General features: G+C 45.9%; 1 protein-coding gene across 3 annotated transcripts in view; it reads left to right on the top strand.

Annotated features, from left to right (window-relative positions):
• ELAPOR2 (endosome-lysosome associated apoptosis and autophagy regulator family member 2) overlaps positions 1-13,717 on the top strand; it is a 222,002-nt gene that overhangs the window by 120,095 nt on the left and 88,190 nt on the right. The window contains exon 1 of one of the 3 annotated variants that reach the window (XM_075017519.1): positions 8,083-8,121. The exons of the other annotated variants lie outside the window; for them this stretch is intronic. Coding sequence (XP_074873620.1) covers positions 8,110-8,121 — 12 coding nt within the window. The 5' untranslated portion in view covers positions 8,083-8,109. Of the gene's footprint in view, positions 1-8,082; positions 8,122-13,717 lie in introns of those variants that run through there. 3 annotated transcript variants of the gene reach the window in all.

Here is a 13,717-nt window from a genome sequence, read left to right as displayed (position 1 = left end):
CTTCAGTGGGCATTGTGGCAGGGTCTAGATGACAGGGTCTCTGCTTTACTGACCATTACTTGTCTTTCCAGTTTTAATCATTGTACTACTGCTTTCAAAGGTGGCAACTGCCATGCGTAGCTTGCCTGGGAAGCCTTGCGGTAAAAGGAAAAGCATTTTTCCTGGCAGAAGGGCCCACCAGATAATCTGTGGTTTTTTTTTTTTTTTGTTTTTTTTTTATATACTGTAAATGGCCACAAAGAAAACAATGACATAAAATAAACCCAGTGATAGCTGGTGGGCTGCTGCTGCAGAGGATTTGGCAGAGGTTGGAGGTATCACTGTGACAAACAGCAGCATCTGTGCCAAGGCAAACTGTCAGATTATTTGGGATCTGGTCCCAGGTCCATTGAATCAGTGGAAAAATTCCACTGATTTTGATGGGTGTTGGAACTGGTGAAACATAAATGAAGACATGGTACAGTGAATACCCACAGTGCTTCATCCCTGGCTCTGTCATACCTAGTTATTTGGGGGAGGTGATGCTCCCTAATAAATAATGGCTAAGGGGCAGCAAAGGCTGAGGGGGGTCATGGTAAGCATTCACTAGCAGGCATGCACTCTGAACCTAGTGTCATTGGATAACCGTACATTCCCTTTGTCATCTATGAGGTGGGTGATCCAGGCATATTGTTATCATTTTATCCAAGTCAACCAGTATCTGAGGATCAGTATTATTGTATATTTATTAGGATGGCACTGAGGAACCCCAATCAAGACACAGAGCCCTCTTGTGTGAGGCGCTGTATGGATGTGTGATAAAAAGACATTCCCTGACCAAGAGAGCTCATCATCTAAATGACTGTCAGGATGTAAAAAGTGTCCAAGACAATCAAACGGGCTGTGAGTGGGGTGGGAGGATGAAGTAATGGTAAAAAAGTACAGAATTAAGCAGGACTCACAACTGGTCATTGGTCTCACCAGTGGCATAGGCATCAGAGCTGAAGTAGATTTTTAAGGAGTGGTAGCTTTATGATGGTGGAATCAGTGGTTAGGGCACCCGCTAAGGACTTGGGAGACCCCTGTTCTGGTCCACGCAACTCTGCTTTGTTACAGTCTTTCTTTATGACCTTGGACAAGTCTCTTAGCCTCTCTTTGCTTTAATTTCTTATCTGTAACGTGAAAAATAGCACTTCCCTTCCTCATAGGGATCTTATGAGGATAAACATGTTATATGCTCTCAGAGGCTCAGATACTACATTGATGGGGGCTGCATAGGTGCCTAACAGAGAAGATTCACAGATGTTTTGTTCTGTATCAATATCTCTGTCTTTCCAGACTATTGTTACCCTTTCAGGTGTCTGATTTTTCTTGGGTACCCCACATCTCATCTCACTTAAAAACCACCTTGTTTACAAAATCAGACGTAACAATACAAAAATATCATTGCACACTATTCCTGGGGGGAAAAAAAAGGCTTTCACATTTTCACCATATAATTATAAAATAAAGCAACTGGAATATGAACATTGTACTGCTGTACACACTATTTACTAAAATGCAAGTAGAAACAAGTCATTATATGAAATTACAGTTTGTACTGAGTTTGCTTGCACATTTTGTAGCCTTTTGTAATGCAAGTCAAATATATAGAAGAGTTGATGTACCCCCTAGGGGCATGCATTCCTCTGGTGGGGAACCACTGGTCTGTGTAGTAAAAGGCTGTGGGCTGGAGTACTTCTCAAAGATAGGGCAGTGTTTTGACTTAGTCTGCATGAGAATGGGCTAATTATAGAGCTCTCTCTATTTTATCTGGGTCAAAACATGCCTTCCAATGCTTTCCTATGAACCAACCAGTTGTTTCTAAATACTGGTAGTCTTTTTCTGGCCTCCTGCCTATTTCTAGAGCAGCTCAAGGCCCAGTGGGAGACACTTTCACTCTTCAAGGGAAAGCCTAGTTCCCATAAGCCTCTTTGAACTAAACGTTTCTTGGCAGCCTTAGGCTCAGGAAGCAGGGATGTGGCAGTGCACCCATATTTTATGTGGAGCCTCTGGCCCTGTGCCCTGATTCCTAGCCATTGACTTCACATGCAAAAACTGGGGGTACTTCCCACACTCCTGACCCTCCACCTACACTCCACTTCCAACCTCTAGCCTCACTTGGGGCTTGAGTCCTTCGCTCCCAGGACCTGACCCACTCCTGTTCCTGTCCTAGGATTTTCCTAGCTGCTGTGCTGGTGCCTCTGTGTCTGGCTCCCCACTGCCAGGGCTTTGCTTTTGGCCCTGCACACAGGGTTTTGGCTGCCAGCTCCTTCCCAGGGCTCTGCTCCTGGTCCCATACCCGGCCCCGTCAGTGTCCTCCCTCCCTTACTCCTGTCGAGCGCCCCACTTCCTGGAGACAGAGCACTGTTTCCAGACTCAACAGGGGGTCAGAGCAGAGAGTAGCCAGGGAGCTTTCAGCACCCCCACTACTAAAAATGGTCCAATGCAACTGTTGGCATGTTGGGAGGCGTGAATATCAGGAAGAGATCGAAGATGCTGCCTGGCACACTCGCAGTATGGTGTAGTGGCTAACCAGTGGGAAGATTATACAATAACTGTACCTGCTACTGAATCATTCTGAGCTGTAAGTGTACTGAATAGAGGTCCTGAGTCAGCAGAGTGCTTATCCACAGTCTCATCTTCATATCAATGGTACTCAATGTTAACCCCATGCTGAAGGGCTCTGCCGAACAGGATCGCAGTACCCCAGAGTGGTGATGGATGCAGCAGTTCTGTAGGTGAAGGTCAGTGTTTTCAAAATGTGCCTAAGGATAAGCTACTATTTTAAAAAGTGGGGCTGATTGTTTTGGAGTTCTGTATGGCGCCATAGGCGTTGCCTGTAATCCTGCATTCAGACCTCGGCATCTCCCTGCGTAAAATCTTATGTAACCCCAGAGGCACTGAGACCCACGTAGTAGGGAGACTGAAGTCTCTGCTCTGCAGCCTTGACTCAGAATCAGCTGGCCTTCAGCTCATGTGGTAGCATACAGGGCTTTAGCCCCCAAGGTCACAGGTTCAGTCTCTCCTGTAAATGACTTGGGTCCCTTGCCATTATCCTTAAAAATCAAGAGCCAGCTCAGAGAAGTGCAGCAGGAGGGGAGGGGATGGAGAGACAGAAATTACCAAGGAGGCAGCTGAGCCTTCAACTGAGTAGAACTTACTCATTCAAGTAATTCCATTGACTTCAGTGATATTTTTTTAAGGTGTTGTGTCAGGGTCAGTATCACTCCTGTGCCCCAGACCTCTGTTCTGTCCAGAGTCTGACGGTATGGGGCCTGCTTGCTCCTGCTGGGTTTGGGCGTCGGTTCCTTGACTCAAAGGGCAGTGGGTAGGTATCTGCCTGGTCTCATTTGGCAAAGTAACCAGTCCTTCCCAGCCTGTGACTGAGCCCTGAGGTTACCTGGGCAGGGGAGCCCAAACACTCCAGCCGACATCTACAATACAGAAATCTTTTGAAAGAAGCTTTTCCAGAAGATCTCTTTTGAAAGAACTTCTTTTGAAAGAGTGCATCCACGCACACAAAAGCAGGTCAAGAGTGATCCAGTCTTCTGACAGAGAGCATCCACACAGCCTCTGCTCTTTCGAAAGAAGGGGCCAGGCATCAAACATGAAGGCAATTCTTCTGAAAGAGGGGACCTCCAGAGCATCTACACACACTTTCTTTCAAAAGGGGGGGCGCTCCTCCTGAAATGGGAACGGAAGAGTGATTTTGAAAGGAGCACCATATCCGTTCAATTTACTTTTGAAAGAACACTCTTTCTGCGTAGATGCTCCATGGGCTCTCGAAAGAGCCCTCTTCTTTTGAAAGAACTCACTAGTGTAGACCCAGTCTCCCTGGCTGTTTCTACACAGGCCACTTTCTCTGAAAGTGACATGGTAATACACGGCCCAAAATATGCTAATAAGGTGTGGATGCAAATTCCCCATGCCTCATTAGCGTACGGTCACGTGATTTGGAGTCCAGAAGACCGTTCTTCCAGACTCCAAAACGCCATTTAGAAGCACGGCCCCAGGGGAGCTTCTGGAAGGAAGTCCTTCTTCTGGACGCCCCTTCTTCCCGAAAATTTTTGCGCTTCTAAATGGTGTTTTGGAGTCCGGAAGAACGGTCTTCCGGACTCCAAATCACATGACCGTATGCTAATGAGGCGCGGGAAATTTGCATCCATGCCTCATTAGCATATTTTGGGAGAAAGTGGCCTGTGTAGAAATGGCCCCTGTGAGAACTCTTCACGTCCCCTGCTGTCTCTGGCAATGCTGGTGTTCTTCTCAGCTCTCTAACTCACTCTCACCTTCTCTGTTCCTCACTCCAACTTCTTCTGCTTTCCTCCCTTTTTTCCAGCAGCGGAGGCTTTTTAAACAGTCTGACAGGCTCAAATGAGCTCAGGTGGCCCTAATTAATTGACAGCAGCCCCTCCTCAGCTGTGTCCCCAGGTCAGCTTCTCCTTGCTGCCATGAAGTATCCCTCTGCTTATTAGCGAAGCTGTTTCTGCTGGTTTGGTGTTGCATCTCTTCCCTTCTAAGCTAGCTCTCTGGCCTGACCCTGTCACAGTGCCCAAGAACTATTCCACATGAGGATTTAGTCCACAGTGCACCAGCCTTCCACACGCTAACTGGCAGTATGGACCCTGTTGCCGTGCACTAGAAGTTCAGAAACAGGTGGAAGAGTCTCCTGTTGGGAAGTGTTGGAACCTCATCCCTGGCTTCATTAAAATGACACTGCTCAGAGCACTAACACAATGCACTGCAGGGAACAATCCGGAGCTGGGGGGCAATGGTGGCTAGGGGCAACCCAAGGAATCGCTTCCCCTTCTCCGTGACATCCCATCCCCTTGTGCACAAAAGGAGTGGAATTTTTTTCTCCCTTTCAGTGTGGTGAGTCTGGAGGGATCCCCCGAGTGTTTGACTAGTCTAGTCTCTACTAATCCTGTTTGACTTTGCCTTTCCTCAAAGAGGCTTTTCCAGTGCATGGCTAATCCCTATTGCCTGTGTAAATATAGAGAGCTCATGGGACTCTGAAGATTATAGATGCCCCTTTTGGCAAACAGTAGCTTTTAATAGCATTGGGTGCACATAACTGGGCTAAGCTCAGCCACAGAACTTCTGGAACTGGTAACAAATTCAGGCACACTGCAAAAGGAGGAAAGGAACTTTCTTGGGTCTTTTGTTACAGTAACGGTGGAGCAAGTGCCATGGCAACTCCCTTGCCCTGTGTGGTCAGAAGGTAACATGAGCAAAGCAGCCTGCTGAGAATAGTGTAGAGGCCCCTTTCATTGTACATCCCTGTAGATTTGGTAAGGTTGATGGCTTCTGGACTTGATTCACTCTGTCTGGGTAGATCAAGTTTTTTCAATTCGAGGCTCATAATTAGTGTTCCCTCTAATTTTTCCACATAGGTGCAGAATAAATTTTACGCGCACCAGTATGGAGTGACACATTACCTCTATATTGGTGCAGATAACGCAATTCACATGGTGGGGCAGTGGGGTTTGGAGTATTGGAGAGGGCTCAGGGTTGGGGCAGAGGGTTGGAGTGCAGGGGTGTGAGGGCTCTGGCTATGGGTGCATGCTCTGAGATGGGGCTGGGAGAGGTGTCCCTACCCTGGGCCATGGCAGATGTGGGCCAGGGACTGGTGGGAGGGAGGGGCTCTCCACTCAGCTGCAGCAGGTCCTGGCCAGGGCCTGATCAAAACCAGGGGAGCGGCGACCCTTCTCCAGCTGCAGCAGGTTGGGGGTTGGGCTGGTCCTTCCTCCAGCTGCGACAGGTCCAGGCCAAGAGGGTTCCCTGAGCAGTGCTAAGTAGTTTGCTGCATGGCCACGCAACTTACAGGGCTCTTTGGTCGTTTGCCCTAGTGCTGTCAAGGGGTTATGACCTTCCAGCTGTCCTCACATTGTTAAATGGGATTGGGATCCTGGCTAGATCCCAGCTGCAGGGAAAGGGATTCTTGGTTGATCTCACTGTGAGAAAAGTTTGTGAACCATGAATATTTTCTTGGCTTTCTTTATTGTAGTGTGTGAAACTGTACCCTAGAGGGAATCCACTGGTGGGGGTTGGGGGTAGGAATGGCTCAACAGATTCATAAATCAGGGCTAGGAAAAACATGGCCTGTAGGCCAGATTCAGTCTGCTAAGCTGCCTCAGGCAGGCTCCCTGTATATCCTGACCCCTGCGCGCCACTCAGAAAAGCTGCTGAAGGCCCTGTGTATTTTTCAGTAGCTGCGAGCTGGAGGAGAGAGCAGAGAAGCTTCACAATCCCATTGGCCAGAAACCAATGGGAGCTTCCTCTTTGCCGCACTCCTTTTTCCCTCAGGCTCCTAGCTATTCACAGAAGCACATGGGCCTTGCCTTAGCTGGGCAGGCAGAGAACCTGCCCACGAAATCAGCAGGGTTACTGGCCGGGAGTCATGCAGGTGAGTCTCCCGATCAGAGCCTGCCTCTGGTACCCCAGATCCTCCTCCACCCCCTACATAACACTGATCCTCTTCCCCTACTCCTACACCCATACTGCCTTCCAGATCCTGCATCCCAGTCCCCTGCCCCACGTCACAACCTACTACTGCCCAAGGTCACAGCCCAAACCTCTGCACCCCAGTCCTTTACGCCAAGCTCCCTTCTGCATCCAACCTCCATCCCAGACCCTTCACCTTCTCCATTAATATCATGGAAAATTGTGTCCCTTAACTACTTTTCAAATTCTTTGGTGGCTTCCCTATCAAAAATTTTTGCCCATCCCTGTGATAAATGATCAGGAAAAAATGGGTCAATTGGGTGTGATGGTGAAGTTTACACTTACAAAATTATTCACGATAGTTAAGCCAGAAGAGACTCTGAAGAGCCATAAAGGGATCCCGCAAAACTGGGTGACAAAATGGCAGATGCTATTCAACGTGGATAAATACAAAATAATACTCAGTGGAAAATAGAATTCTGTCTAGCCATGCAAAATGATGAGATCTCAATTAGCTGTTTCCACTCGAGAGAGAGATCTTAGAGTAATTGTGGATAGTTCTCTGAAAACATCAGCACAGTGGCAGCCAAAAAAGATAAGGGAATGTTAGGAACTATGAAGAAAGGGATAGATAATGAGATAGAAAATATACTGGCACTATATAAATCCATTGTATGCTTGCACCTCGAGTACTGTGTGCAGCAGTTCAGGTCGCTCTGTCTGAATAAAGATACAGTGGAACTGGAAAAAGTATAGAGAAGGGAAACACAATTGATCAGAGGTGTAGAATCATGGAACACTAGAATTGGAAGGGACCTTGAGAGGTCAAGTCTGGTCACCTGCCCTCAGAGGAGGACCAAGTACCATCTAGACGATCCCTGAAAGATGCTTGTCTAACTTGCTCTTAAATATCTCCAGTGTTGGAGATTCCACAACCACTTTAGACAATTTATTCCAGTGTTTAACCACCCTGACAGGAAATTTTTCCTAATATACAACCTAAACCTTCCTTGCTTCAGTTTAAGCCCATCACTTCTTATCCTATCTTTAGAGACCAAGGAGAACAATTTTTCTCCCTCCTCTTTGTCACCCTCTTGTAAGTACTTGAAAATTGCTATCATGTCTCCTCTGTCTTTTCAAAACTAAACAAGCCAAATTCTTGGTCTTCCCGCATAACTCATGTTTGCTAGATCTCTAATCATTCTTGTAGCTCTTCAACCTTCACATGAAGAGAGATTAAAAAGCCAGACTGGTCATCTTGGACAGAAATGACTGAGGGGGATTCTGAGAGAGGTCTATAAGATCATGAATGGTGAGGAGAAGGCAAATAGGGAAATATTATTTACATTATCCCACAGACCAGGGACACTCATGAAACTAGCAGCCTGGAAGGAAACATAAGGAAGTACTTCTTCACACAGTGCACAGTCACTCAGAAGAGCTTATTGCCTGGGGATGGATGCTGTGATGGCCAAAATTATGAATGGGTTCAAGAAATTAACTAAATGAATGAAATCAAGTTCAAGAAATTAATTAGGGAAGTTTGTGGATAGATCAGTAAGTGCCTGTGGTCAGAGATGCAACTCCATGCTCTTGTTCTCCCTACATTTCAGATTGCCAGAAGCTGGGACTGGACAACAGCCGATGTGTCAATCAGTGCGTTGCCTTGTTCTCTTCATTCCGTCTGAGGCTCGTATTGCAATACATGAGTCTTGGCTAGCTGGACCGTTGGACTGACCCAACATGGCCGGTCATATGATCTGGTATTCTTACTGCCTTCCCTGGGTGTTCCAGCAAACTGGCCACTTGTGCAGTCTTGGGCTACTAGGTTGTGCCTACAAGGGACATACTGAATCACTGCACCCTCTGATTCTGCTCACCATGCCCCACATCCTGAACAGAGCACTTATTGGGTAGCACTGTCTAGCTGTGGGCCTCCCAGTGCAGCAGGGATTAGGGTTGCATTGTGCACATTGATTAGCTGTGGTCTGTCTCTTAAAGTCTACTGGTCCGTCCCCTCTGGAACATGGCATGGCTTTTTTTCTTTTCTTTTTTTTTTTTCCTTTGGTGGGGGGTTCTGATTCACAAAACCTGAAGTGTGGGGAGAGGGGAAAAGGGTCCTCGGAAGAACGAGCATATAGAAAGAATCTTGCTGCTGTATCTTTAGGGGCCTAGGACCTGGAGAATTGCAGTGAGGGTGGGGTAGGGCTCACTTCTCACCCAGACAGTGTGGAATGACCTGAGAGAAGGAACCAACATGGCTCCCTCCTTCACATCAGGGCAGATGGCTACAGATGCTATAGAGAGGGAGAAGGCTCCTGCAAGGCCCTGCGTTAGCAGGAAGAAGACAGCATCAGGACTGCTCTGGGCTCTGTCTTCTGAAGCCTGACAGGAGGGACTGACTGGGAAAAGGGCCAGCTGAGGGAGAACCTGCATCAGGCTCTACATGCAGCCTAAGCTATAATGCCTGAGGAGAGCGAGGAGGCGCCTGTTTTAAGGAGAGGGGCAGAGGGATTGTCTGAAGTACATCCCAGCCTTTGGAGAAGGGGTGGGACCTCCTGAATAGTGGAGGAAACTGACCAGGACTCTGACAGGGACCCAGGGCAGCTAAATAAGTGATTTACCCTTTCCAGAATGAGTGAATACACCAGAGCCACAAGAAGGGCTCTGGTTTGGCTAATTGTCTGAAAAGGCCCAACAGGTGGGAATCTTACCTAATCCGGCCTTCCTTTGCCATTTATAACTAGTTATTACAGTGTTTCACCTTCACCTATTTACTTTTAAAGCTTTTCCCATTTATCGTCTTTACACTTGGCCATCTGCCTATTTCTATTTTACTCCATAGGTGCTGAGTGCCCTGTAAGGCTATTGTCCATGCTGCCACTTCACCACCAGGGAGTGCAACAGCAGATTCTGGAGCTGACTCACAGCAAATTGAGCCACCTGTTCTAATTCTTTGCTCTTCCTCTTGCCCAAGTAAGCTTCAGGACATCACGCTGTTAATACTCAGCCTTATTAAAGGGGGTGCATCACAACCTGGAAGATCAGATCCAGTCCGATGCTGAGCCTTAGATTTCAGAACTGAGCATGCTGTACAAATTGCTCCACAAGGCTCTGCTGCTTTGACATACTCCCCCACACATTCACCGGGCAGCGTTTTATTCCCCATTAGTGCTGTGCCTTAGCACCACCACCATCATGGGGATTTCTTTTTGCTACTGCAGAGCGTCCATCAAAGGAGGCATATGATTGTCCTAAAGGTTCTTATCATATCTTTAAATACATTGCCTTGTAACATACAGATATGACACAACTAACTCTCAGTTGAGAACAAGGTAAAATTCCGTGTGGATTGAAATGAAATGAACCCTGGGGAGCGAGTAAGTGAATTTTTTGGCTGTGCTTCTATAGCTGCTATTAATCTGTCATTTGAGATCTAATGCTGCAAACCTTGTACGTTGGTGCTTTTCCAAGAAACCAACCAGAATCAGTCTTCCATTTAGGATCAATTTTTTTATATCCCTACAGTGAGATTTCAGTGGATGCTGGGAGAAATTTTCATAACGAAACACAATTTTAATACCTGAAATTCAAGCCAGACACACCACTTGTTGCGCAATGAAAAGATGGGAAGGAAGTGATGGATGAACTGGAGGAGGGACCAGTTCAGGTCCTGGAGGTTAATCCCAGAAAAGTAACAAGGTGTCAGACTATGGAGTAAAATAGAAATAGGCACATGGCCAAATGTAAAGACTATAAATGTAACATGCTGTAAAAGCAAACAAGTGAATGTGAGGCACGGTAATATCCAGCTGTAAACTGCACAAGAAGGACATACTAGGTGAGAGTCCATAGACATAGTGCTTTTGAAGAGAGTGGTTCGTTATTTTGCACACACATGCACTGTCCCCATAGAGTTCTTTGGCTAGCTGGGTGCTCCCCGGGCTGTTGAATTTGGAGCTGATCTCACTAAGCTCTGTGTGGTCTTTATACCTCTTGAGCATGCACTATCCCAATTAAGGCGATAAGCTCAATTTCTGGGCCTGGATTCTCAGTCTAGGACCCTTACCTGGGAGCTGGGACCCCCCAGACTGGTTGCCTAGCGCCTACTGATGAAGCACGTGCTTTCCCAGAACTATAAGCGGGTGGATACTCTGCATATACAGTTTGCCTCATCTGGGGCACCTGGCAGAAAATGTGGCAGGCCGGCAGTCTTGGCATAAGATTCTAAAACGCCATTGCTCTTTATGGCTGGAGAAGTATATACAGCTAGAGAAAATAATGAACCCACCTCTATGCATTGCAGGCCTCAACTTCCTTATGACTCTGAACTGTTCCTTGGGGTTGGGCAGAGCTCTTTGGTCTGCCCAGAATCCTTCCCCTGTAGCACATGGTTTCCCTTCAGTATCATGGTGCAACTTTAGGTCAGCCAGCTTTCTCTGTCCATGGCTGATGCTGCAGTTAACTGGAGGATGCTTGCTCTGATAACATGCTCATCTCTCCCTCTCTCCTTCCCAAGGCTTCCTGTGCATGTCTGAGAGTTCCTTGCGTTTACATGTCCCAGTACCAACACCTGCCTTCTCTGCTCTACTGCTGGTGAATTCCCACGCTCTACTTGCATAGCTCCTGAGGAGAAACTTGGTCAAACTGGTTTCCACCCTTAACCTATTTAGTATTCTGGCTGTTCAGTCACAGCACAGTTGGGTTAGTGACTCTCCATTCACCCCATGGTGTTGTAGCTTCCCCCAGCAAGTGTGGATTCCACATTCATATGGAGGCGTTCTATTTGTGATAGTCGTTTCACAATAACGTCTTTATAACATCAGCTAGAATCCGTAAGTTATACACATGAGTGGGGCAACAACACTGTGCCTAAAAATTATCCTTGTGCTCCCAGTGTGATGCACTGATCACAAGAGCTAATGCAGCACTGACTGCATAAACAGAGGAATCTGAAAGGTCTGAGTAGAGGGGCTATTTCTCCTGTATATGTTGAACTGGTATGACGGTTAGGAAGTTCTTCTTTATATCCAGCCTAAACCTCCCATGCTGTAATTATTTAAGCCCGTTGGAATACAGTGTCCAGTTCCAGTGCCCCAAGTTCAAGAGGACTGGTGAAATATTGGAGAGGGCTTGGGGGAGAGCTAAGAGAATGATTAAAAGATTAGAACATTTGTCTTTTGTCTTTCACATACCTTAATGGTAGACTGAAGTAGCCCAGTCTATTTATCTTAACCAAGAGAAGTTTCAGGGGTAACGTGATTATAGTCTGCAAATTGAGACAGAAAATAAGACATAGGTTTTTAAAGGAGAGAATAATCAACCATTGGAAAAATTTAGCAAGGGGTCATGATGGATTCTCCATCACTGACAATTTTCATATCAAATGTGGATGTTTTTGTACAAGATCTGCTCTAGGAATAGTTTAGGGGAAGTCCTAGGGCTTGTGTTACATGGAAGGTCAGACTAGATGATCTGGCCTTGGAATCTGTGAATTTGGCAGCGGTTAGTCTGCTAGCGTGTAGAGATTACAGCCTGTCCTGCTGGCCAAGGTTGCTTCATTGATTCTTTGTTCACCTTTGTTGGTCTGTCTCAATTTGTTGTCTCTTGTCTCTTACTTATAGACTGTCAGCTCTTTGGGGCAGGGTCTGTCCTTTTGTGGTGTTTGGCCAGCACCTAGCGTAATAGGTTCATGAGTGGGGTGGCTAAGTGCTATGACTATTCAGATAATAATAACTGAATCTATTAAATCAGTAATGGGTGAGTTCTATTGCCCAAATATGTCACATTCAGATGAAGTTTTAAAACGATGTTTCTTATACCTTTATTGATTGCGTCCTCGAAAGTTAGTTCTAAAGCACACAGGAGGAGAGACATAGGAGACTGTAGGGCTGCACAGTTGTTTCTGAGGGCAGAATTTTAGTTGCAGATTTTTTTGGTGATTAGTATGTGAGCCAGAATGACTGTATATCATATAATCATAGAATACTGTAAGAGACTTCAAGAGATCTTCAAGTCCAATCTTCTGCACACACAGCAGGACCAAGCACCATATAGATCGGGGTGTCCAAAGTGGGGAGCGGGCCCCATCAGGAGGGAGTATGAAATTCCATAAGGGGGTCCAGCACAATCAGTTGCTGGGTCTCGGGCTCATCCATTTCATTTAGAATGTTGAAATACATTACTGTGTTTGTGTCTGTGTGTGTTTATACCAATGAATAAAGTTTTTACATTTTACATACCTATTTCTGTACATGTGCCAAAAAGTTTTCTTTTCATATGAACATAACCAAAATTTCTGTTGGTTTGGCTTACATTAGACAGGTTGGGGGTTCCCCTGCTGATTGCATGGACAAAAAGACGGGCCCAACATAAAAATTTTGCTCACTTCAGGTCTAGACCATCCCTGATAGACGTCTGTCTAACCTGCTCTTAAATGGTGAAATTCCACGACCTCCCCAGGCAGTTTATTCAGGTGCTTAACAACCCTGACAGTTATGATGTTTTTGCTAATATCCAATCTGAACCTCCCATGCTGCAATTATTTAAGCCCATTGCTTGATGTGTGTGTGTGTGTGTACATGCACATATATATTTATGATTGTATATGTAAAATTTTTAGAGGTGATTAATGTATGAGCCTGAAGGCACTCAAAATTAATTTTCAAACACAAGAATGTACTTGCAGAGCTTACAAAAAAAAACAGCCTTTCACTTGAAAACTGATGAATTCTATGATAGATGCACTAGAGGGAGGATGTTTTAGGAAACTGGGTTTTGTATTTCTCAGTAAGTCCTCCATTAGTTTGGTTCTACGTGGGGCGGGGCAGGCAAGGGTGAGAGAAACGCATTGTCTCCACCAATTTTAGGAAGCTTTTGCAGGAAAGTTAATGGGGCATTTCTCTTGTCCCCTTCCACAAGGGTCTTTGTGGGAGGGATCAGGGTTTAGCTCATTGATCCCAGGTAGCCAGTGTCTTTCCACTGGCCTTCAGAATGAACACAGAATATCAACTTTCTATGACTTTTTAAATACATTTTATTGGCTAGAGAAATTACTTTTGCCATTTTCTAAAGGTGGGCAACATTCAAACAGTATGACTCAATTATACAAAGATAAATATTACAAGACCAACATGGTGGTTGGCATTGCACTGCTCTGTATAATTTTACTCACCTAATGTGAAGCAAAAAATGAGAGCAGAAGATGTGATACACAATTATAGAGTGGAAATGTTCTCTAACATTGCTTATT

This window comes from Carettochelys insculpta, chromosome 1 (genome assembly GCF_033958435.1).
Source record: "Carettochelys insculpta isolate YL-2023 chromosome 1, ASM3395843v1, whole genome shotgun sequence".
NCBI classification, from domain to species: Eukaryota; Metazoa; Chordata; order Testudines; family Carettochelyidae; genus Carettochelys; species Carettochelys insculpta.
Note: the sequence above shows the minus strand (reverse complement) of the source record. Positions and strands in the feature narration are given on the sequence as shown.